The sequence below is a fragment of the Rattus rattus genome, chromosome 9, assembly GCF_011064425.1.
Source record: "Rattus rattus isolate New Zealand chromosome 9, Rrattus_CSIRO_v1, whole genome shotgun sequence".
NCBI classification, from domain to species: Eukaryota; Metazoa; Chordata; class Mammalia; order Rodentia; family Muridae; genus Rattus; species Rattus rattus.
Genome location: NC_046162.1, coordinates 68,493,083 through 68,514,960, shown reverse-complemented (window position 1 = coordinate 68,514,960; position 21,878 = coordinate 68,493,083). Strand labels below are relative to the sequence as shown.

The 21,878-nt window shown below is 50.6% G+C and overlaps 2 protein-coding genes and 1 non-coding gene across 3 annotated transcripts; 2 read left to right on the top strand and 1 right to left on the bottom strand.

Moving 5' to 3' along the window:
- Positions 1-142: 142 nt before the first annotated feature.
- Gga3 (golgi associated, gamma adaptin ear containing, ARF binding protein 3) lies at positions 143-18,429 on the bottom strand. The gene is made up of 17 exons (XM_032914520.1): positions 18,368-18,429; positions 10,925-11,009; positions 10,744-10,819; positions 8,360-8,458; positions 7,273-7,396; positions 6,916-7,019; positions 6,542-6,622; positions 6,073-6,210; positions 4,995-5,076; positions 4,781-4,897; positions 4,223-4,468; positions 3,836-3,903; positions 3,291-3,601; positions 2,900-3,117; positions 2,269-2,438; positions 2,035-2,145; positions 143-1,786 (listed from the first exon to the last, which is right to left on the bottom strand). The coding sequence occupies exons 1-17, from the start codon at positions 18,405-18,407 to the stop codon at positions 1,676-1,678; spliced, it is 2,181 nt and encodes a 726-aa protein (XP_032770411.1). The 5' UTR covers positions 18,408-18,429; the 3' UTR covers positions 143-1,675.
- Positions 16,049-16,158, top strand: LOC116910635. Its single transcript, XR_004389173.1, has one exon. It is a non-coding gene; the product is annotated as a U6 spliceosomal RNA (small nuclear RNA).
- Positions 18,430-18,470: 41 nt separating the features above from the next.
- On the top strand, positions 18,471-21,689 carry Mrps7 (mitochondrial ribosomal protein S7). The gene is made up of 5 exons (XM_032914518.1): positions 18,471-18,783; positions 19,312-19,503; positions 19,609-19,672; positions 20,525-20,692; positions 21,203-21,689. The coding sequence occupies exons 1-5, from the start codon at positions 18,701-18,703 to the stop codon at positions 21,422-21,424; spliced, it is 729 nt and encodes a 242-aa protein (XP_032770409.1). The 5' UTR covers positions 18,471-18,700; the 3' UTR covers positions 21,425-21,689.
- The last annotated feature ends 189 nt before the right edge of the window (positions 21,690-21,878 follow it).

Below are 21,878 nucleotides of genomic sequence, written 5' to 3'. Positions count from 1 at the left end.
TCTGGAGGCCTTAGCCCACTCAGCCAATGCCCTTGGAACACCCTCTATCTAGTTTGTCTTCTTTCAACAAAAGGGTTCAGAAACCTGTTTGGAATTCGTACGTGGTGCCCTGCCACTGTGTTCTGTATTGAAAGATGCCAAGCCGGGTGAAATGGTTTTATTTCACATGCAGCAAAACAAGGGCAGGAGGTGGTCCATCCATTACAGCTGTTGACTGAAGCAGTGACCTCAGCAATCGCGAGAACACTCATAATTTAAGTATGTAACGACTGTAATGACACAGTAATCCCACAGATGTTCCAGAACCGAAGTAACCAGTCTCTGGAAAGCTCTTGATTTATTCCATCATCAGTGAAAATGATTTTTTTTTTTTTTTGACTTGTCCTAAGGAAACTATAAAACCTGCTAGCTAAGGACAGTAGCTAGGAGGGAGGCCAGATGAACTCTGTAGAGAACAAGGATGCTCCAAAAATGTAGTGAGAACGGGATACAGTTGTGACACCTTTCTTTTCCTAAAGGTAACAGACAGCAGAGCCCAATGGACTGCTGTCCACCCTTTCCCCGCTCAGTTCCCTATGAGCGTAAGAGTCTCTGGCCTGGAGCAGCGGGGTGGTGCTGAGGCCCAGCACTGTGGAAGCAATAGGGTCTGGTAATCAGTTCAAGCACAGGCCTCATCTCATCACCTCCAGACCCAACATGTCGCCGACAGTGCCCCTCTTTAGCTGAGGAAAAGGGGTGTTTGGGTGCAGCACAAAAGAACATAAAAGTCTAGTGCAACATGTGTGACCCTGAGACTTACTGGGTCCAGCCATAGGTGCCACACCACATTCCGTGTGGCAGGGAGAGGGAGTGAAAGCAGGATGCAGAGTGGCAAGAGGTGTCTTCCCCTAAAAGGCTTACGGGGAGCACAGCAGTTTATTTCATGCCAAGCAAGAGGTAGTGAGTAGGATGGCCTATTCCCACTGCAGGAGGTATGCCTTTCCCAGAAAGCCACAGTACCTGCTTCTGAAGGGGAAACACTGGCACTTGTGTTTTGCTTCCTGTCCCTATCAGGCCAAGTTCCCTGTCCTGCTACGATGTCCATAGGACATAACCGGCCACTGTAAGCACAAGCACGTCACTCACTCAGTAGCTACTGCAGGATGCTGCTGCTTGCAGAACGTGAAGACTACAGCACTCCACATTTCCCACTCTGTCTGGGCCACTGCTGCCCACTTCAGTGCAGGGAGCAGCAGCGCCCACTAGCAAAGAACCATGGACCACCATGAGAGGTATAGTCTCCCGGCCGTGCCTCTTCAGGGTGTAAAGATGGAGTTCTTGGAGGGGTTGGAGAGGCACTGTTCAGAGCCCTCTTCCTGGTATCAAGGAATGCCACTAATAAAGGGAAATCCTACTCCGCGACCAGAGTCCACCATCCCAGAGTGGCCAGTGAAGCCACAGGGGACTCCCCACCCACACAGTACGGCTACTTCAAGTCACACAGGTAGATAACACAGGTCCTTTTAGGGGCCCAGGAAGAGATGACCAAAGCAGCAGCTTGGTTCCTGACAGAAGTGTCCAGGGCCCCGATCCACACCAAGCTATAAACACTGTCCAGGGTGTACAGCGGCTGGACTAGCCAGAGCCTGTCTCGGGCTGCCTGCCTTCCAAGTAGAGATGGCAACATTTGCTGGGGTCATAGGTTCCCCCACTGCTCCACAGGAGGAAACTGGTCCACTTCACCCAGCTCTGTGCTCAGCTGCTCCCCCAGAGCAAAGGTCAATTTATACCGAAGCCGTACCTTTTCCTGTAATAAAAGGGCTGCAATGAGAATCAGTCCAGGAGTTCTCTCTGCAAGACACTGTCACACTCATGATGGCTGGAGGGATGCATCTTGCATCACCATGTCCACCCATGCTCAGTCCCTTAACCACCACAAGAAAGGGGTTACTGCTACAGGCCATAAGACTTCCTGAGAGTCTCAGAGGGTACTCCCTGTGTTCTAACCTGGGGCAGTGGCACCCCAGGTAGGTATCGTGCATTCTCCATGCTTACCTTCATTGGATTGGCCAGCAGCATGACCTGGGTGATGGCTGCAGGTGGCTGGATGGGACTAAATGGAGAAAGTTCTGTCCCAGAGGGTGGCTGCAACTTCACTTTCATTGACTGAAGATAAAAAAGAAGCTCCTTTGAAGAGAATGTTCCAGGTGTCTGTGACACCAACTGTCACCTGCTGGCTACTGAAAGGTGGTCAACACAGTGGGTTCAAGATAAGGGAGACAAAGATACCTTGGGCACTGCGGCCTGCAGCACTATGCTCTTGACTGGCAAGGGAGCTGTATTCAGCATGGAAACCACCACCACCAGCACATCAGGCCGTCCTGGCGGACACTCCTTAGCAAAGTGGAAAAGGATGCGGAAGCCATTTTTATCATAGGCTGTCACGGGAAGGGCACTGCCTGCAGGAAGGTGTTACACGTGTGAGTGTGGTAGGAGAGCACGGCCCTGCAGAGCCCCAGGGGTGCTACCAAAGCCAACGGGATGGAAGATGCCAGGATGGCTGAATAGTGTTGCCCTGTGCAGTACTGGAGAGGACCAAGGTCACACAGTGCTGCAGGAAGCCGAGGGGTCGCAGAGATGAATGGCACAGTGGTTAAGAGCACTGGTCTTTCTGCAGAGGATTAGGTTCCCAGAACCCATACTGGTTGGCTCACAACTGCCTGTAACTCCAGTTTCAGGAGGCCTGACAGCCTCTGACCCCCTGGGCACTTGTACCCATGTCAAGCACTTCTGCGTCGACAGACTCCACTGGTGACACTGAGCACTGCGGCCTGCAGCGCTGTGCTCGTCACCGACAAGGGAGCTGTATTCTCCCACACGCACACAGCTGTGAGGCTGACTGCCCGTCCCCAACACTTACTAGGCTTGATCGATTCCAGGGGCACATGGACACTGGCCAGGGAGAGCTCTGGGCCCTTCTGAGGGCTGCCTTGGGACTGGAAGGCTGGCGGGAAGAGAGGACTTCCGGGTCCAGTTGAGAAGGGCAGGAGAGGCCTGGCTGGGGTAGAGGCAGGAAGCAGTGGGGAGGCAGTGGGCCCAGGAGAGAAGCAAGAAACAGGTTTCACCAGGCCTGAAGTCCTAGGGGCAAGGAAGGCATGTCAGAGAGGTTAGAACTAAGTAACCCCTCAACCAAGGCCAGTCCCTAGCTACCCCAGGCTACGAGCTTCTAGCCTAATAAATAGGTCTGAAGCCTTCCTTTGGGCCTGCATCTGACACCCCACCCTCAGCCGCCATCTTCTCCTATCCCTTACACTTTGGCCTCTTCCAGTAGCTGATCAAGGGCATCCAGGCGGTGTGAGGTGCTGGAGCTGGGGTACTCTGGGCCTTCAGGCTCAGCGTTTGGAACCAAGGCTGGGGCAGGTCCAGAAGAGAACATAAAGGAACCAGTGCTGTGGGTTACTGCACTCGCTGGGACCACAGGAGCTGGGAAGGCAGCAGGCAGTGGAGCTTGGGACAGACTTGAGGTAGAAACTGGGGGAGGGAGCAGGGATCCCTCTGAGGGGCAGGAGGCCGCAGACACTAGCCTGGGACTGAAGAAGTCCAGATCTGATGATGGTTCATTCTGCACAACAGAAACATCAGGTGAGCAAAGACCTAGAAGGGGCTGCAGAAAGGGAAGAGGTCTTCACCCTCCTGGCCCTTCGGACCCACAGAACTAAATGTTGGGGGGAAGCCCTGGAGGCAGTGTGTCCCAGCTCCAGCAGACCATATTCTAGAGAACACAACAAGCTCCTCTGGTCCTAGCACAAGGGGAGCCAGACAGAGCCTAAGAAGGGATGGGGAGTTTTGCCTCTACCTGGAACAGGTGCCACGGACTATTTCCAGCTGACTCTTTGGGAGCAGTGGGGGCTGGGTCAGTGAGGCCTAAGAACACGAAGAAAACTCAATTGAGTTTCTGGGCTGATGTAGCAGCCTTCCATCCTCAGTAACGGTCATCTGACAAGATGAGACATTACTTGTAAGGAAAAAGTGTTCCCCTGCAGCTAGACTGCACCCTTCATGCACGACTGAAGGCCTCCCACAAAGAGGAGAGAAGTTGTGCCAGAGCCTGCCATTTACCCTGCAATCCACAGGAGGGTGGCTCTGGTGGCCTCTAGAGTTAACTGCACTGATAAAGCACAGCAGAGACCACTCAGGCCTGGTGCACAAACCTGCGTTCCCCCAATGCTATGCTCGCACGCACCTAGACAGAGGAGTTCCTCATCCAGCAAGGAGAGGGCATTGTTCGTGCTGTCAGGCCCTGAGGGAGCCTCAGCCTGGCTGGATGAACGGCTTCGTGGAGGCCCGGAGGTTTGGGGAGGTGGGGGAAGGATAGGGATGCCTGAGGTGGGTGGGGCAGGTGCTGGGGCCAACACTGGAGATGAGCTGCTGGGGGTGTCCAACTCAGCAAGGTCGATGAGGGCGCCTTGGTTACCGCAGTGACTGTTTCCTGGATGGGTCGACATGAGAGAACAAGAACACTCACGGTGAGTCTAATGTTCACGCAGCAAGAGGCAGGACTCCGGGCATAGCTGCTAAAGCTCTACCTTCTGGCCCAACTCAGTGGCATTTCTTCAGGGAGACTGAAACCAGGCTTGAGAAGGCAAGAAGCCTCCATGCACACCTCCTGGCTCTGGGAAGTGCTACCTGAAATGGCTTGGTGTCCACGCAGGAATTCGAGCATTACCATTTGTGGCTCAGTGGTCAGGACATGTGTGTGGCTGGTCTGGAGGGTCCCAGAATGCAAGTCAAGAATATTTACCTTCAGAGTCAGGCATGGTTGAGGTGGTCACCTCACCATTGATGATCTGCCCTTCAATAATTGTTTTGTAAGAGTTGATGACCCTGGACAGGTTGTCACTGGCCTGCAGGATGTCCCCTACAGTAAAAGAGATTCCTCACTGTGTGGGCTGTGACGACTTTTACACACGTCTAAATTTTTTACTTATCCTTACCAGTTACTCCTTCATACTCACCCAAACTATTGTCATTGTCTTCCGTCTCGCTGGCTAGTTTAAATAATGTCCGTCTCTTATTCTCACAACGATCAAAGAGCTCCTGAGAGACAGACCCAGATATAAAAGTCACAACCAAAGAGGGTCTCAAAAGTCATCAGGTTCAATGGTTATGCCCAGAAAATGGTGGGATGTTCCACAGATCACAGAGTTACTGATGGGGCCAGGGACAGAGCATGATCTTTGTGTCTTCAATATTTACCAAACAACAATGCCCAAGTCATCTACACCAACTGCTAGGTCAAATGCCTCAGTCAGTTGATTCTGTGGGCCATGTTCTTGTGGTGGCGAGCCTGTATGTGCCTGACCTACATCCTCTGCCTGTATGCTATGACTGTGTAGTTTGTGTTCTTGTAGGAGTCCTAACAGTGGGAGCAGAGCCTGTCCTTGACTCTTGCCTGCATCTGGAATGCTTTTCCTCCTGTTGGGTTGCCTTATCCAGCCTTGATGAGAACATGTGCCGGGTCTTACTGTAGCCTGTTACAGCATACTTGGCTGATGTCCCTGGGAGGCCTGCTCTTTTCTAAGGGGAGTAAGTGGGGGAGTAGGTCTGAAAGAAGGGAGGAAGAGTAGGGGGAGAGACTGGGGGAGGAGAAATTGCAATAGGGATATAATGTATGACAGAAAAATAAGTAAAAAAAAAGGGGGGTGTGTCTCAGAAGTCACAGCCTAAGCTACAATGTCAACATCAGGTGCTCAGGGAAGTCTCCCACCCAGGTGTCCCCAAAGCTTAAAGGCAGAGAGTAGCCTGTCTTTAAGGAATGAGCACCTAGGACATTACCAGCATACTGTATCTGGAGTTAGAGGCAGCACTCTCACCAGTGTCAACTGTATAAAATAAAGCTTCTAGAAGGAAAAAAACTACTGTCTTTTCATTTGTGGCATTTGTACGTGGAATGCTAACTGTGTAAACAGACACGGCCTTCACTCTCCTGCTACAAGCACCCAAAGCAAGCAGGTCCTCACTCAGACAGGACCCGACCCACCCCCCAGGGGCAGAGCAGTCTGAGCAGTGAGCTCCCAGCTCCCAGCAGCTCACCTTCATGAGCTCTTTGTCGGCCTCTGACGAGTACTCTTGGCTGTAGTGAAGAAGCATCTCATGGAGCAGCTTGACATTGTTGTTAACTTCCTCCAACGTGTGTAGGCGCTTGGTCACTTTCTGGATGCGCGCCTCATCCTGCCTCAGCCAAGAGGGTGCAGTAAAAAGCAAGTTCACCTAGCTTGTCTTTCACCAACCAGGCAGGGTTCATTCCTTACCCGACAGCACAAGGCAGAGGCCAAGCCCCAGAGTACAGCTTAGCGTGTTTCCTAGGTCTCCAGGCCTCAGACTGAGCACAAGCTGTTTTAGAGTGACACCCCCAACTCCCACGGCCACCTAGCACTCTATGCTTTCTCCCATAGGGAACACAGGCTCGTTCTAAACTCGCTCCAGCTTGGGGCTAGTGCAGGGTGAACAAGATGGGCCTAAGATGTCCGGGGAAGGACTTCTGTGCCCCCTGCCCACTCACTTCCTTCACCATGGACTTGATGAGTTGGTTGGCTTCTTGTAAGTCATCTGGGTTCTTGCTTCTCAGCAGCTTGGCTAAGAGCTGGAAGAGCGAGTGTCTCCAGTGAGGGAAGGCAGCACGCACCCAGCCCCACTGCACCAGAAGGACTGCAATGCCAAGCAAGCCCCACTTCACACGCGGTAGAGCGGCTCATGCCCACAAGACACCGCTCTGGTGACTGAGGCAGGAAGCTGTCTAGTGCAAGGCCAGCTTAGGCTGGAGTGAGAGACTGCCTCAGAAGCTGAAGACAGAAGGTATCCACCCTCTGCTGTCCTCCCCACACATTCCTCCTGCGACTGCTCATCTAAAGACTCCAGGTCGAAGATGCATTTTACCTTGGATTTTTCCTCATCATCAAAAACAGGGTTTTTGGGACGAGGTGGGGGAGAGGGGATCAGCGTTCTGTCCATGGGGATAGGGGGGTCCGACTGCACTATGCCTGAGGAGACACAAATGACAGAGCATGTACTCAGGCAATGGTCACCTTGTCCTTCACACAAGGGCAAAATCCCAGTGGTGAGCAGGAAAAAAGAGCAGGCTGCTCTCACCCTAACCCACCAGAACCCCAGCTGAGCCCTCACAACAAATCCATTCTACAGGAGAAGACCTTGACAAGACCCAAGACTCCCATTCTTCCCTCACCTTTCCACCTTCATTGCCACCCCGAGGTTAATGGAGAGGTAAACACATACCTTGTCTCTTCAACATATGGTAGGCGTCTTTGATCTTCGCTTCTTCCGGCAAGGCCAGTGTCCAGCTAAAAAGCAACTCGATGACCTTAGCCTTCACCTTTTCAGACACCCTGTCTCCCAAGTACTAGGAGGTAAAATGAAGGAAGAGTCTAATATCTGAGACAGTGAGGAAGATCGCTTTCTTCACAGCGCGCTCCCCCCATTCCAGTTCACCAGCTACACAAGCAAACCCAGCACACCCCACAGTGTGATAGAGCAGGGGAGGGAGTGACAGAGTCTGCAGTCAAAACGGCCAAGGCCGTATCCCTGTGCTTCCATGCAGAAGCTGCCCTGCCCAAGACATTAAAAAAAGGGAGTGTAAGATTTATTTTTTTTTTTTTCTTTTCTTTTTTTCGGAGCTAGGGACCGAACCCAGGGCCTTGCGCTTGCTAGGCAAGCGCTCTACCGCTGAGCTAAATCCCCAACCCCGTAAGATTTATTTTTATTTATGTAAGTGTCCGCCATATATTGTGGGTGCCTACAGAGGCTCAAAGTTGGTACCGGATCCCATCAGAGCTGTAGCAAGTACTTTAGCCTCCCCAGCCATGTCTCTAGCCCCATAAGCACATTTTCTTTTCTTTTCTTTTCTCTTCTTTTCTTTTCCTTTTTTTTTTTCCTTTTTTTTCGGAGCTGGGGACCGAACCCAGGGCCTTGTGCTTGCTAGGCAAGTGCTCTACCACTGAGCTAAATCCCCAACCCCAAGCACATTTTCTTTAAGGACCTTCTGAGAATGCCACTGTAAGAACTGCTTCCCTCTGTCTAGAGCTATTCATCTGACTCTGGCCAGCAGAGCAAATAAACAAAAGCCTGTAGCTGACACAGGCTAGGAACACAGAGTACAGCTGCCCACACTCTCCCTGGGCACACGCAGTCGGGCTGGACGATAACCCAAGCAGCTCAGACCTCAGCCTGATCGGTCCTTCCCACCTCTAGGAACCAGCTTTACAAGTGCAGGGCCACACAGGGTCAGCTCTATGGAGATGTTAATGGAGCAGAAAAGACAGAATGAGAGATGGAAAGGGAACATCAGAAACTGCTACCAACTGACCTTTGGAGAGACGACTTTGATTAATTCATTCAAAAAGCGGAACTTTCCCACTTCATTATGAAGTCTCCTGCCGCAATTCTTCATACACGCCTCCAGCACCTGCAGCCAGAGAGAGACAATTCCTGACGGGGGCCATGAAACAAGACCCTGGTCCCTACCAAGTCCCAAGTGAAGGGATTCGTCATGAGAAATGGTGCACTCCCCTGGAGAAAGGAGGTTAAACCACAGAACCATTCAACCACAGCCACTCCTTTTAACGGCAGTTCCATAGAGACGGCTATACCAAGGTTAGAGTAGAAACTGCTGAGTCCCAGACACCAGGAAGTTTGCTGCCAGGCCTGGAAGGGGTCTTCTACAAAGATACTGTCTTGGAACCTTAGGAGGCAAACCAAAGTCTAAAGAGAAAGTTCCTCCGACTCCCACAATGGTCCTGAGTCCTTTCTAGAAATTGACACTTCTACAGGTGTAGGAGACATCTAAATCCATTGTTTTTGTTTAGACGACGGGACATTTCTCTTGCTTCCTTTTGTTCTTATGCTGCTTAGGGCCCCATCGTACATTCAGTTTGCACACAGCAGTGTTTGGTTATGAATTGAGAGAGAGAGAGAGAGAGAGAGAGAGAGAGAGTGTGTGTGTGTGTGTGTGTGTGTGTGTGTGTGTGTGTGTGTGTGTGTGTGCATTCCGGTGCCAGGTTAACCTCAGACACCCTTCCTGGGATGAAGTCCACCTTATCTGGAGACCAGAGCTCTCACAGGTCTGGGACTCACTGCTTAGTCTATGCTGGCTGACCAACAAGACTCAGTCTGTGCTGGATGACCAGTAAGACTTGGGAATCTGCCCTTTTTTTTTTGGGGGGGGGGCACCCAGAGTCACATTTGGCTTTGTACGTAGGGAGTGAACTCAGGTCCCATGCTTACACGGTACTTTACCAACCAAGATCAGCCTGTCTCTGTGTACTGTGTACATGCGATTAAGTGAGCGATTCCATGTGCCGAGACAAATAGCATGTGTTAGCAAGCCCAGCGGCTCCTTCCTTTTTTTCAAAATAAACACACCTACATAGGAAAGATTTTTACTATATGTGCATAGGTGTGTTTGTTTGTCTGCATATCTGTAGACCACATGCATGCAGTGCTGGAAGAACCCAGAAGAGAACATGGGATACCCTATATTTGAGTTAATGACGGTTGTGATGCCAGGCATGGCGGCACACATCTCTAATCCCAGCACTTAGGAGGCAGAGTTCTAGCCCGATCTATAAAGTGGGTTCTAGGACAGCCAGGGCTGTTAAGACAGACAAACCTTGTCAAGAAACTATAAATAAATAAATAAATAAATAAATAAGAAAGAATGGATAAAGCAATGAATGATGGTTCACACCTCCATGTGTTTCTGGGAATCCCTCCATGTGGGTACTGGGAATTGAACCCAGGTCCTCTGGAAGGGTGACTAGTGCTCTAACCATGAAACATCTTCCCCAACTTCCAACACTTGGTTCCTTTAAAGCAAGGTTTCTCAACTGCAACTGGTGGAGATTTAAGACCGGCCCCTCTTTGCTGGGAGGCTCTCCTGTACGGTCAAGGATATTTAGCTGCATCACTGGCTCCTACTCTCTGGTCGCCACTGTCACACCATCCCCAACAATAAAAGCATCTCTAGACACGATTAAATGTCTTCTGGAGACCAAAACTGGCCCCTGCAAGCCAGCTATGGTAGCACATGCATGTAGTATTAATACTTTAGAGATGGAGACAGAAGGATGGAAACCCCCGAAAAGGAGGGGGGAGCCCAAATTTAAAAAAACAAAACCAAAAACAACCAACAGGCCTGGATGCCTCTGGGGGAAAAAACATCACCGTTTTAGAGGTCCTGGCTCCACAGTGGAGGAGCAGTGCACCTGGCCTCTGAGCCCCCCTGCTCTTCTGTGTCTCCAGGACCCACATGAAATCAGGCTCAGAAAAGATGCTGGAGTCCTCTGCACTTGCTGTTGTCTGAGGAGCAAGGAAGCACTTGGATGTTCCTTTCAGCGTCTGAACAAATCCTTCCCTCTGCCCTTGCGGCTGTGACTTCAGCATGGCCTCTTCACAGAACAAGCAGTGCTCCCCGCTCTACAACACACTGGATTCCCCACGGCTGACGCATCAAGACCACCTAGGTCCTCTCTGAGCACCGACCGCACCGGCGCCCTCAGGGACCTGTGCAGGCTCCACGCTAGCTCCCCAGCGTACGTACTGGTGGACTGGCTGACTGCAATGCGCGAGACGCACCCAACTTATATCAGGGACTTCCTACTGAACTCTGCACACGGGTCTGGTTACTACCAATGGCCTAATATGTGTGTGAGAAAAGACTCGAGCAAGTCATCTCCAACAGCAAAGACCTACCGTGAGGGCCTGCACTGCCTCCCATTCCTGTGGAGACTGGATCTTGTGGGCCAGGAGTCGCACAGCAATCTGGGGCCTGGTAGACAAGCACACTACAGTCAGTCTGTGGCCACAGTCAAGTGGCCAGAGTTTCTTAGCCAGTTCTCTGTCTCCCTCTCCCTATCTGCTCTCTGGGACTCACCCTTCAAGCTCTTTGTTGATCTGATCACAGAAGCCAATGATGTATTCCCAGTCTTCCTGGCGGTTGGAAGGATTGGTAGCTTTATCTTAGAACAAAACACAAAGGACAACTGACATATTAAAAGAGCAACTCATAACACAAGGATATCTATCTCCACAATCTTTAAACAAAATTTTGCTTACAAATCTGTTTCATAAGAATACTTCCAGAATTCAGTCAGACAGTGAATACAAATCTTGTTGTCTGCCCAATATTTTTTGGAAGTTTCAATAAAAAAGAAAAACACCTCATGGAGGTTAGAGTAGATTGGGATCCAAAGGACAAACACAAACTTGAATGATCAGAATTCTCAATGACTGGCTGGAGAGATGGCTCAGTGGTTAAGAGCACTAACTGCTCTTCCAGAGGTCCTGAGTTCAATTCCCATGGACTCACAACCATCTGTAATGGGATCGGATGCCCTCTTCTGGTGTGTCTGAGGAGAGCTACAGTGTACTCATATATGTAAATTTAAGCAAATATGCTGCTTTAAAGTTTTATTTAAAAAAAAAAAAAGGCCTCAGGTGGCTACAACACTTCAAGAAACATGCACATTTTACTACTGCTAACATTTTACCACTGCTAACAAATGGAGCTGGGTGGTCAGCAAGAGCAACTACTAACTAGTGTCTCCTGAGAGCTAAGAGGCTAAATTAGGGCAAAAATGAATTAAAAATGAGTATTTTCTACAGGTCCTTCACAAAGATTCTCAGGGTCAAATCTTTCTTAATTCTTTAAAGATTTTTTTTTTAAAGATGTATTCATTTATTATATATAAGTCCACTGTAGCTGTCTTCAGACACACCAGAAGAGGGCATCGGATCTCTTTACAGATGGCTGTAAGCCACCATGTGGTTGCTGGGAATTGAACTCAAGACTCTGGAAGAGCAGTCGGTGCTCTTAACCGCTGAGCGGTCTCTCCAGCCCTCTTTAAAGTTGCACAGGACCCTCTACACATGCCCCAGTGAACCTCTCCCGACCTTGCGCAGACGCCCCCTGCGCAGCTACAGCTCTGAGCAGTGATTTCGGCAGCCTCAGTACACGGCCTTCAGTGCAGACAACTGCTGAGCGCGTCCTGAGGAGCGCAAGTCCTGGGACTGCAGCACTGAAGGCAAAGCCCCGCTACATTTGTTCTGGCCGTCTCTGTTACTCTGGCACCTGTGCTGGAGGGCGGCCCAGCTGAGAGGCGAAATGGCTTCTGGTCTGCTACAAATCCAATCCTGCTGCTTGCTGTTCAGGGCTTCAGGCTCTGACAAAAAGGAAAGCCTGAGGCACAAGCCTTCTCCAGACAGCCTCAATCCTCTGTGGTGACAGACCTGCGACCACTACACGGGCTAACCCCTAAGTTTCTGGATTTTGGTTCTAAATGTGGCTGTTTTCTTCTTTACATTGATTTATTTGGGGGATGGCAGTGGGGCTCCAGTGATGTGAAAATGGAAGTCCAAGGACAACCTACAGGAACCGATTCTCTCTTTATCATATGAGTGTGAAAATCAATCTCAGACTTGGTGGCAAGCATCTCTCCTGCCTGAGCCACCTCATCTCCACCCTCATACTACAGCCCAGACAGGTTTGGAACTGTGATCCTCCTACCTTGGAGTCTCAAGCACTAAAATGTAGGTATGCAGCACCATACCAACCTGTGTTTTCTTTTTTTTTTTTTTTTTTTTTTTTTTTTCGAGCTGGGGACTGAACCCAGAGCCTTGCGCTTGCTAGGCAAGCGCTCTACCGCTGAGCTAAATCCCCAACCCCACAACCTGTGTTTTCTTAACTTTAAAAGTCACCATTTGAGGGCTAGAGAGACTGCTTAGCGGTGAAGAGCACTGACTGTTCTTCCAGAGGTCCTGAGTTCAATTCCCAGCAACCACATGATGGCTCATAACTGTCTGTAATGGGATCCGATGCCCTCTTCTGGTGTGTCTTAAGACAACTACAGTATACGGTGTACTTACATAAAATAAATAAATAAATCTTAAAAAAAATATTTAAAAAATCACCACTTGGGCAGGCAGTGGTTATGCATGCTTTTAACCCCAGCATGGGAGGCAGAGACAAGTAGATCTCTGTGAGTTAGAGGCCAGCCTGGTCTACAGAGTGAGTTCCAGGACAGCCAGGGCTACACAGAGAAATATGTCTGGGAAAACAAAACAAAATGAAACAAAACAAAAACAAAAACAAAAACAAAAAAACCCCACTACTTAGTTTGGGCCTGGCAGCATAGGCCAAACTGGTGGAGAAGTGGAAGCAGGAGGCCTAAAAGTTCAAGGCTAGCCTAGGCTACAGAGAAAATTTTAAGGTTAACTAGGCAACAAAACCTTGTTTCACAATTTTTAAAAAAGATTTATTCAGTTTAGTATGTGAGTGCACTGCAGCTGTCCTCAGACACACCAGAAGAGGCATCAGATCCCATTGCAGATGGGTGAGTTTACTTGGTCTACAAAGTAAGTTCCAGGACAGCCACATCTACAAAGAAACTCTCTTCAAAAAAACAAAAAAAGCGGGGTTGGGGATTTGGCTCAGTGGTAGAGCGCTTACCTAGGAAGCGCAAGGCCCTGGGTTCGGTCCCCAGCCCCAGAAAAAAAAAAAAAAAAAAAAAAAAAAAGCAACCAAAAAAGAAGACAGATTATTTTATTCAGCAGCGTCCGTTTGTCAAGAAATAGTTGAGCAGCTGCTGGGTGAGGTGGCACACACCTTGAATTCCAGCGCTTAGGACAGGCGGAGGGATCTCTGCAGTTCAAAGCAGCTTGATCTACAAATCAAGTTCCTGGACAACCAGGGCTACAGATGTTGTTCCAAAAATCAAACAACAACAACAGAAAGAAAGAAGGAAGGGGAGAAGGAGGAGGAGGAAGAAGAGGAAGAGGAGGAGGAGGAAGAAGCAGCAGCAGCAGCAGCAGAAGCTGCTAATCCCTATCATTTGGGATGCTTCAAGTTTCCATGTAACACCAAGAGGACTCAAAAGTAGGACCAGGAGAAACCCGCCCCACACCCAGTGCTTTTCTCCTTCACTGACACAAAACTTACACTGTGGGCAATGGGAAACAATCTTCTCAACAGTAACAAAAGTACTCTTTCCACAAAACAGGCTGCAATGGAAACTCCTCCCAAGCTTGCTCAGCTTCTTACAGCACTTCCCCTACCTTTCCCTGTGTGCAGGAACGCTGCCTGCACGGGGCACCAAATGCATCGGGGCAGACACAGTGCCACTTCTCAGTGTCTGCAGCTCACATGGCACAACTACAACTCCTGAGGGTGGTACAGGTGACTCTAGCTGTCCCAGTGCCCAGCACTTCCACCCACTCCACGTCTCCACGTCCTCCCTCATCTCACAGAGGACAGCAACAATGGAGTTCTCTCTTGCAAACCTAGCCCTGAACCACCCGTCTGGGTCCTGCTCTGACTCAGTTTGTCTATTTTGAGTCTCTGGTGGACCCTCATTCTCTGCTGCTTCCATCCGTCCAGACTGCTTCCCCTCCTCTACTGCTTAACCACTGGTAGCCTCCATTTCTACAGTACGTCAGAAGACGAGGACAAAAATAATCAGCCTTGACTACTAGCCCCTCATGGCTTGGGCCTCCGAGGTTTCAGGCTACACACAGCGATGGCTGAGAGTAAGCAGACCCAAGGGCACAGCAAGGGAAAGTTAAGGACAACCTTCCTTGCTCCTGCTTTGCTTTTTGTCAGGGTGTTTCGGACAGCCATGGCTGTCCTGGAACTAGCTCTGTGTCTGTAGACCAGCTGGCCTCAAACCCACAGACTTCCAGTTGCCTCTGCCTCCAAAGTGCGGGAAGAGACCCGTGGGGAATGAATGCTGTAACTACTGCAGTGTCGGAGGTGCTTTAAGCTCGCACCTATCTCAAAAATAAGACACTGGAGCCAGAGTACAAAACAGCCTCAGGCCTCTGAGAAGTTGTGTTTCTGTGTGAGCGTGAGGAAGAAATCAGCTCCTCGGTAAGACTGTCACTATGTCACTTTGATACAAAGGCCTGAGAACCCTCACTTCTCCTTACTCACTTCCCCTTTCCGTACACCTTTGTGTCCGCTCCCAGGCCCCAGGTCTAAACCTTACTGCTGTCCTTCGCTTTCCTTACGCATCCTAGAGCTCACCCACACCTTCGATCTTCAGTACATATTCACTTACTGTTCTATGTGGGAAGGGGGTGGAAGGGGGGAGATGTCACAAATGGGAAGGTTAAATGACAACTTGAGGAAACTGGTTCTCTTTCCACCTTGTGGTTCCCCAGGATCAACTCAGGTCCTAGGGCTCAGTAGCAAGTGACCTGCTAAGCCTCTGGAGTCCTTTCCAAACCCGAGTCTCCTCATGGATCTTTCTCAGTCACGTCCTCCCAGAACTTCTCCTCTAACCCACTTCCCACCTCTTCTCTCGTATCATATCACATGACATCTGACTGGAAAGCACATGGATGCCACAGCACACACAGGGCGCCTCTCTCCTACACATTTATATGGTTCTAGTGGATGAACTCAAGTGTAGCCAGGCTGGCACAGGAAGCACACTTACTCAGCCATCTTGCCTATGCTGTTTGGTTTGTCTGGTTTTGGAAATGGTCTCACCCTGAAACCCTTAATGGCACTAACTCTCTATGTATCACCGCTGGCCTCGATCTGGAGAGATGCGCCTGTCTCACCCTCCAAGTGCTGGGAGAACTGATGTGAGCCACCAACCACACTTGGCTGATTCTCTTCATTCTAGGTCAAGTCCTGCTTCCAGTCCTTCTAACAGGATGGTTTCATTGGGTGTAAGAGGAATGGGAGCCTGCTAACTGCTAACACTTAAAAGGCCCAATGTCTCAGAGGCCCTGACGTGCCACTAGCTTGATGCTGTCTTCCCCTTCCCTGATTACCTAAGGAACCCTGCACTTCAGTACTTAGGCAGCCACCTAGAATCTCCCCACCTCAGTTTCTGTCCATTCTCACAGCACATCCATCCAACTAAGGCAAAGACTGCTTGAATTTCCTGGGCCTTTTCACTTCATTTCTGTTTGTAATGCTGGCATGGAACCAGTGCCTTGCACATGTTAAGAGGTCCACCGCAGAACGAGTATTTAAACTTTGTTGTTCTGTGTGCATTCCAGCAGCCCACACACTAAAACTGGAACGATACAGAAAAGACCAGCATGGCCCCTTTGCAAAAATGACACTCAAATTCATGAAATGCTGCCCAGCCCCCTTTTCCAGACAGGGTTTCACTGTGTAGCCCTGGCTGTCTTGCAACTCACTCTGTAGACCAGGCTAGAGCTCTGCCTGCCTCTGCCTTCCGAGTGCTGGGTTAAAGGTGTGCACCACTATGCCTGGCTAAGATAACTTCTCAATACTTAATACACACTGGCTGAATATGCCAAGAGTCCCAAAGAGAGGGCGGAAGTCATCAAGAGATGATCTGTAAGGAAGAATATTCTGAAGGTTTGAAGCCTATAACTAAGCAAGGGGAGAAGGGCTTCAGGGTTAATGAGAACACCAGAAGGCCAGCAAAGAAACAGCAGGGAATGGCCAGGCTGGAAGAGGCCGCAGGCTTGGCAGCCCTGGAATGGTGATAACTTGCAACTGCTCTCCTGGGAGAACAAGGACAGGCTGCTGCAGTCATTCAGGCAAACCGTAGGTGACAAGGACCTTCACTGAGATGGCACTGACTGGTCCTCTGGATTGGTACCAGTCACACTGTCCAGTCAGAAGAACTGAACATCTGAAATCCCAGCAGTTCCAGATAGAGCAGAAAGAGCAGGGGTTTGAGGCCAGCCTCGGCTTCCTGAGACTGTCTCACAAAAACAAAACAACTAAGTCAACCCTACTTAGCGCAGCTTAGGTCATGTAAATTACTCCAGTCTCCCTGTTACCATCTGTGCAGTGAATCAATTCTGCACTGGCTCTATCCCAGCTGCACGGTTCTAGGGAAACGGTGAGTGGAGTCAGAATGTCCCCCTTGATTTGTGGCAACAGAACCTGTTCCCTTAGGTGAGATACTTGGTCTACAATTTTAATTATTTTCATCTTTCAAGAAGGGGATCGGAAGCCAGGCCCAGTGGTGTAAACTTTTAATCCTAGCACTGGGGAGGCAGAGGCAGGAGGATGTCTGAGTTCGAGGCCAGCCTGGTCTATACAGAGCGTTCCAGGACAGTCTGGCACTCTCTAGCCACTTTCAGAGAGAGGGTCTTCACTTTCAGAGAGAGGGTCTTCACTTTCAGAGAGAGGGTCTCAGGTTTGAATCATTATTGTTGAGTTCCTTTGTAGGCTCACCACCCACAACAGTTAGGACTACACGGCTGACTGGATACGGCTCCCAGTCAGCCGTGTAAATGATGCCTGTCATGCAGCACTGGGTACTTCTCAGAGAACTGCTCCATACAGGGATATGGCTCTGTGGCCTGCCTGCAAACATCAGACACTGCAGATGTAAATCTTCCTTTTCTTTTGGGATGTATCGCCCCTTAAAGCTTAATTTTAATCACCTGAAGGATATTTCTTAAGGAAGGCCATGTGGCTAGGAACTAAATTCAAGACATCAAAGAGGAACTGCGTTCAGCCAAGGACCTCCAGCTCATGGTTCTCTCTATAAAGGCATCTTACCTAATTTCTGTCTCCATTTAAGAGGCTCCCGGGGGACTAGCACTTAGTAGAGTTAACTTGTTAACCCTTACTAAACATAAACAATATGAACTGCCTGCTAATGTTAAACCTTATTCCTTCGTAACAATGTATACATTAGTAAGGGCAGCAGCATATCTGTACAGATTCACTGCTCTTTGATTTACTCAAGAGCGAGTTGTCACGTTCAAATGATTTTGTGTGTGTGTGTGTGTGTGTGTGTGTGTGTGTGTGTGTCCCTTCAAGACATATTTAGCAAGCCATGTGGAACTGTTCCCTGTAGTCGCGCTTTGGAAAATAATTCTCACTTCAAGCCAAGCATCCTGACTGAGGAAATCGGGTCTATCTAGTTCATGGTCACAGTCTTGAAGCTGCCGGCTGTGTGTGTGCGAGCGTGGCACCACTCAACACTCCCAGAGGGACCAGCCCAAATCTAGAGCTTTACCATTCTTGGGGCTTTGCGGGTACAAAGTTCCAGAGCATAGGTTGGGAGCAGTCCCACCTCAACCTCCCCAACGCGCCCGCCTGTCAGCCCGAAGAACCCGGGCGGGTGTCGCTTTCCCGGGCCTGCAGGATCGCGAGCTGCAGGTGTCACTCGCGGGAGCTTGAGGACACGCATCAGGGAAGGGCCCCTGCTCGCTAAGGGGTGTGAACGCAGGATGCTCGCGGCGAAGCGACGCCCGACGCGGACTGCGACAGCGACAGGCCGCCGCGCCGCCGCCCCGCCGCCCCGGAGGGCGGAGGGAGGGAGGAGGGCGGCCCGTGGTTGGAGGTCAGGCAGAGGCGGCCCCGGATACTCACTCAGCCAGGATTCCAGGCTCTCCCCTTCCGCCTCCGCCATATTGCAGCCGCCCGGTCCGGCACTGCGCCCTCAAACCTCGCGAGATTCTGCGCGAGCAGGTCCGGGGCGGGGTTCGCATGGGGGCCTGAGAGAGCTGAGTGCTGCGGTCGACAGGCGCGCCAGACTGTGTCGGATACCGCGAGGACGAGAATGTTTTCTTCCTTCTTCCTCGGAGGAAACCCCTGACGTAAAACCCACGCTTGGGCAAACTGTGCAGGTTTTCATCCGTATCCTGTCACTCACTCACTCAGGCGCGCTGTGGACAGCCCTCCGAGGTCCTGATAGCGGCCAAGATGGCTGCCCCCGCACTGCGCGCCGCGCGTCGGTGGTCGGGGCTGGCTCTGGGAGTGAGGTGTGCTGTCTGGAACCTTCCAGGGTGAGAAGGCAACGCGTAGCCGGGACTGCCGCTCGGGCCTTTACGGGAGGACCTGGGGAAAGGGAAGGAGCCACACACAAGCCGCGCTGAGCCCTGGCGTGGCAGAGCACTAACTCGAGGCACCGAGATGGCTGACTCAAGCCATTAAACAGCCCGACTGAGGGCTTAGTAGCTTGCCCCTTGCCTGACAGGCTGGGTTGACCTAGACCGGTTCTACCCAGAGCTGAAAGTGCGGCCACGCTAGAGATCTCAGGACTGGGATTGCCTAGGCGGTTGGGGGAGAACCGACTCTTGAAGTAGAGCTTGCAAAGGAATAAGTTTAAATGGCCAGTTTCGGAGAGGGCTTCCTACCTCTTGGGACAAGAGTCAAAACTACCGTCAGGTTTAGCTTACGGTCCCAGCACTACTGTTCCTCGTCAGCGTGATGGCAAACAAGCTTACTGTTAAGTCAAGCTTGTTCACTTTTGTGGAGTCACAGATTCATCCGTGGAGTTCTCTTGTCTGCTTCCTCCTCTTCCCTACTCCCAGGATCACACAGGTGAGGTGGAGCCGCTATGCCCCCGAATTCAGGGACCCCTTGATTGACAAGGAACATTACCGCAAGCAGGTGTCGGAACTCACCGAAGAGGAGAAGTATGACCTGGAGCTCAAGAAAACCCAGCTCATCAAAGCTGCGGCTGCGACTGAAACGAGCTCAGTGTTCGCAGACCCTGTCATCAGGTGAGGTGCAGATGCTCCTCTTTGGGCTGGAACTAGCCCAGGGAAGGTTTCTGCTGAGAGATCCGTAGTACAGCCTTGGTAAGCTACATGTTTTTCTCCTTGAAGCAAATTCACCAACATGATGATGAAGGGGGGGAACAAAGTTCTGGCCCGATCACTCATGGCCCAGGTAAGCCCGCTGCCTCCTCTTTGCCTTTTCTTTCTTTTCCCTCTGGCCTTGTTCTGCTCCCGCTGGCCTTGTTCTGTGCCTGCATTTTACGCGGTGGCTTCAAAACTAGAGAACCAGTTTCTATTTCCTGTCATTGAAATTTCCAAGATCTGGGATTGGCGGTGTCCACCGTTTTGATTCCAGCACTCAAGATGCAGAGACAAGTCAGCTCTCTTGAGTTCAGGGCCAGCCTGATCTACAGAGTGAGTTCTGGAACAGAGCTGCATAGTGAGATCCTATCTTGAAAACAAACACAAAGAGCTGGAGGTAGGCAGATCTTTGGGTTCCAGAATAGCCAGAGCTATATAGTGAAACCCAGTCTTGCGGGGACACACACACACACAACCTAACAAAAGGAGGCAGAGTCAGGCAAAGTTTGAGATCAAGATGGTCAAAAGCTAGTGTCATCCTGACTAGAGCTACACCAAGTTCCCCAGAAGTTTGCCATTCTGGTATTAGCACGTGGGAAGCAGAGGCAGGTGGATCTCTGTGAGTTTGAGACCAACCTGTTCTGCACAGTGAGTTCTAGGATAGCCAGGACTACACAGGGAAACTTGTCTCAAAACAACAAGCAAAGCTATTCTTAACCTGTTCTTGGTGTCATAGTCTAGCAAAGTAGGAGGCACTTAAACCCTGGTTTTTCTGAAAGAGGGTCTCATGGAGCACGGCCTGGTCCTTGCCATGCATGTGAAGATAACCTTCAACTCTTGATTCTCCTGCCTCCAGCTTTCAAGTGCAGCCACAGGTGTATGACACCACTCTCAGGAGGGCTGGGTAAGTGAGGGCCAAGCAGCCTCTTTCGTGTCTTTGCAGACTCTGGAAGCTGTGAAAAGGAAGCAGTTTGAAAAGTACCGTGCGGCCTCAGCAGAGGAACAGGCAACCATTGAACGGAACCCCTACAAGATCTTCCACGAGGCACTGAGAAACTGTGAGCCCGTGATTGGGTTGGTGCCCATCCTCAAAGGGGGCCATTTCTACCAGGTGAGTGGACGGTAAAGCAGGGCAGCCTGCATGTGGGACAGGTCGGCGGGTGAGCGAGTGTCCAGAGTTGGCCAAGTGCGATAGCCCTAGAGACTGGGGACTGTCAGAAGCTGCTCATCTGAGGCCCAAAGTATAAATGCCACAGGCAGAGGGCAGATTGTCCAGTGTCCTGGGTGGCTGAACAGAAGTAGCGGTCCCTATCTCAGCGGTTAGGTACTTTATATTATTATATTGGGTTATTTTCCCTTTAGTATCAGCTCCTAAGCTTGGGGATTTTTCACTGTGTCTTTGGTGTGTGGCATCAAGTGGAGACCAGGCAAGCACTTCTTGTACAGAAAGCAGTCTTTAGGCACCTTTGGTCTGGAGTAGCTGGCATGGCTCTGGTAGCAGGGTTTTCCAAGTGGTGCTTATGTCAACTTGACAAAGCCTCCTCTGGTGAAGGAAAGTCCTTAGTGTTTACTATGTCAATGTTCTTAGTGGTCCCTGGATAAAGTGTGCCTCCTGGTCTAGGTCCCTGTGCCTCTGGCTGACCGACGCCGGCGCTTCCTGGCCATGAAGTGGATGATCACAGAGTGCCGAGAGAACAAGCCGAGACGGACGCTGATGCCAGAGAAGCTGTCGCATGAGCTGCTGGAGGCTTTTCACAACAGGGGTCCCGTGATCAAGAGGAAGCACAATATGCATAAGATGGCTGAGGCCAACCGTGCCCTGGCCCACTACCGCTGGTGGTAGCAGGAAAGGAGAGGTGGGGAAAGGACACACTGCCACAAGAAACCACTCGAGGGGCTGGAGAGATGGCTCAGTGGTGAAAAGCACTGCTCTTTCCAAAGGACCTGGTTTGATTCCCAGCAGCCCGTGGAGACTCACTAACCACCTGTAACTCCCGTTCCAAAGACAACTTCTGACCGTTGTGGTATACACATGGTATACAGACACATGTGCAGACAAAACATATATACACATATTACCACTAATAAAAGTGAAACACTTGAGCTACTGTCCCGTTGGAAAGTTCTGGAAGGAAGCTAAGGATGGAGAACACTGTAATGTGATCTTTCATCCTGTGAAGCTCTATGATTCTCCCACACCGGCTAGAAGCCGGGTGGCTACAACCTGAGTGAAGCTGCCTCTCAGTGGATGCACTCAGAAGCGGCATGTGTGCCCGGTAATCCAGATGGTTCCCCTG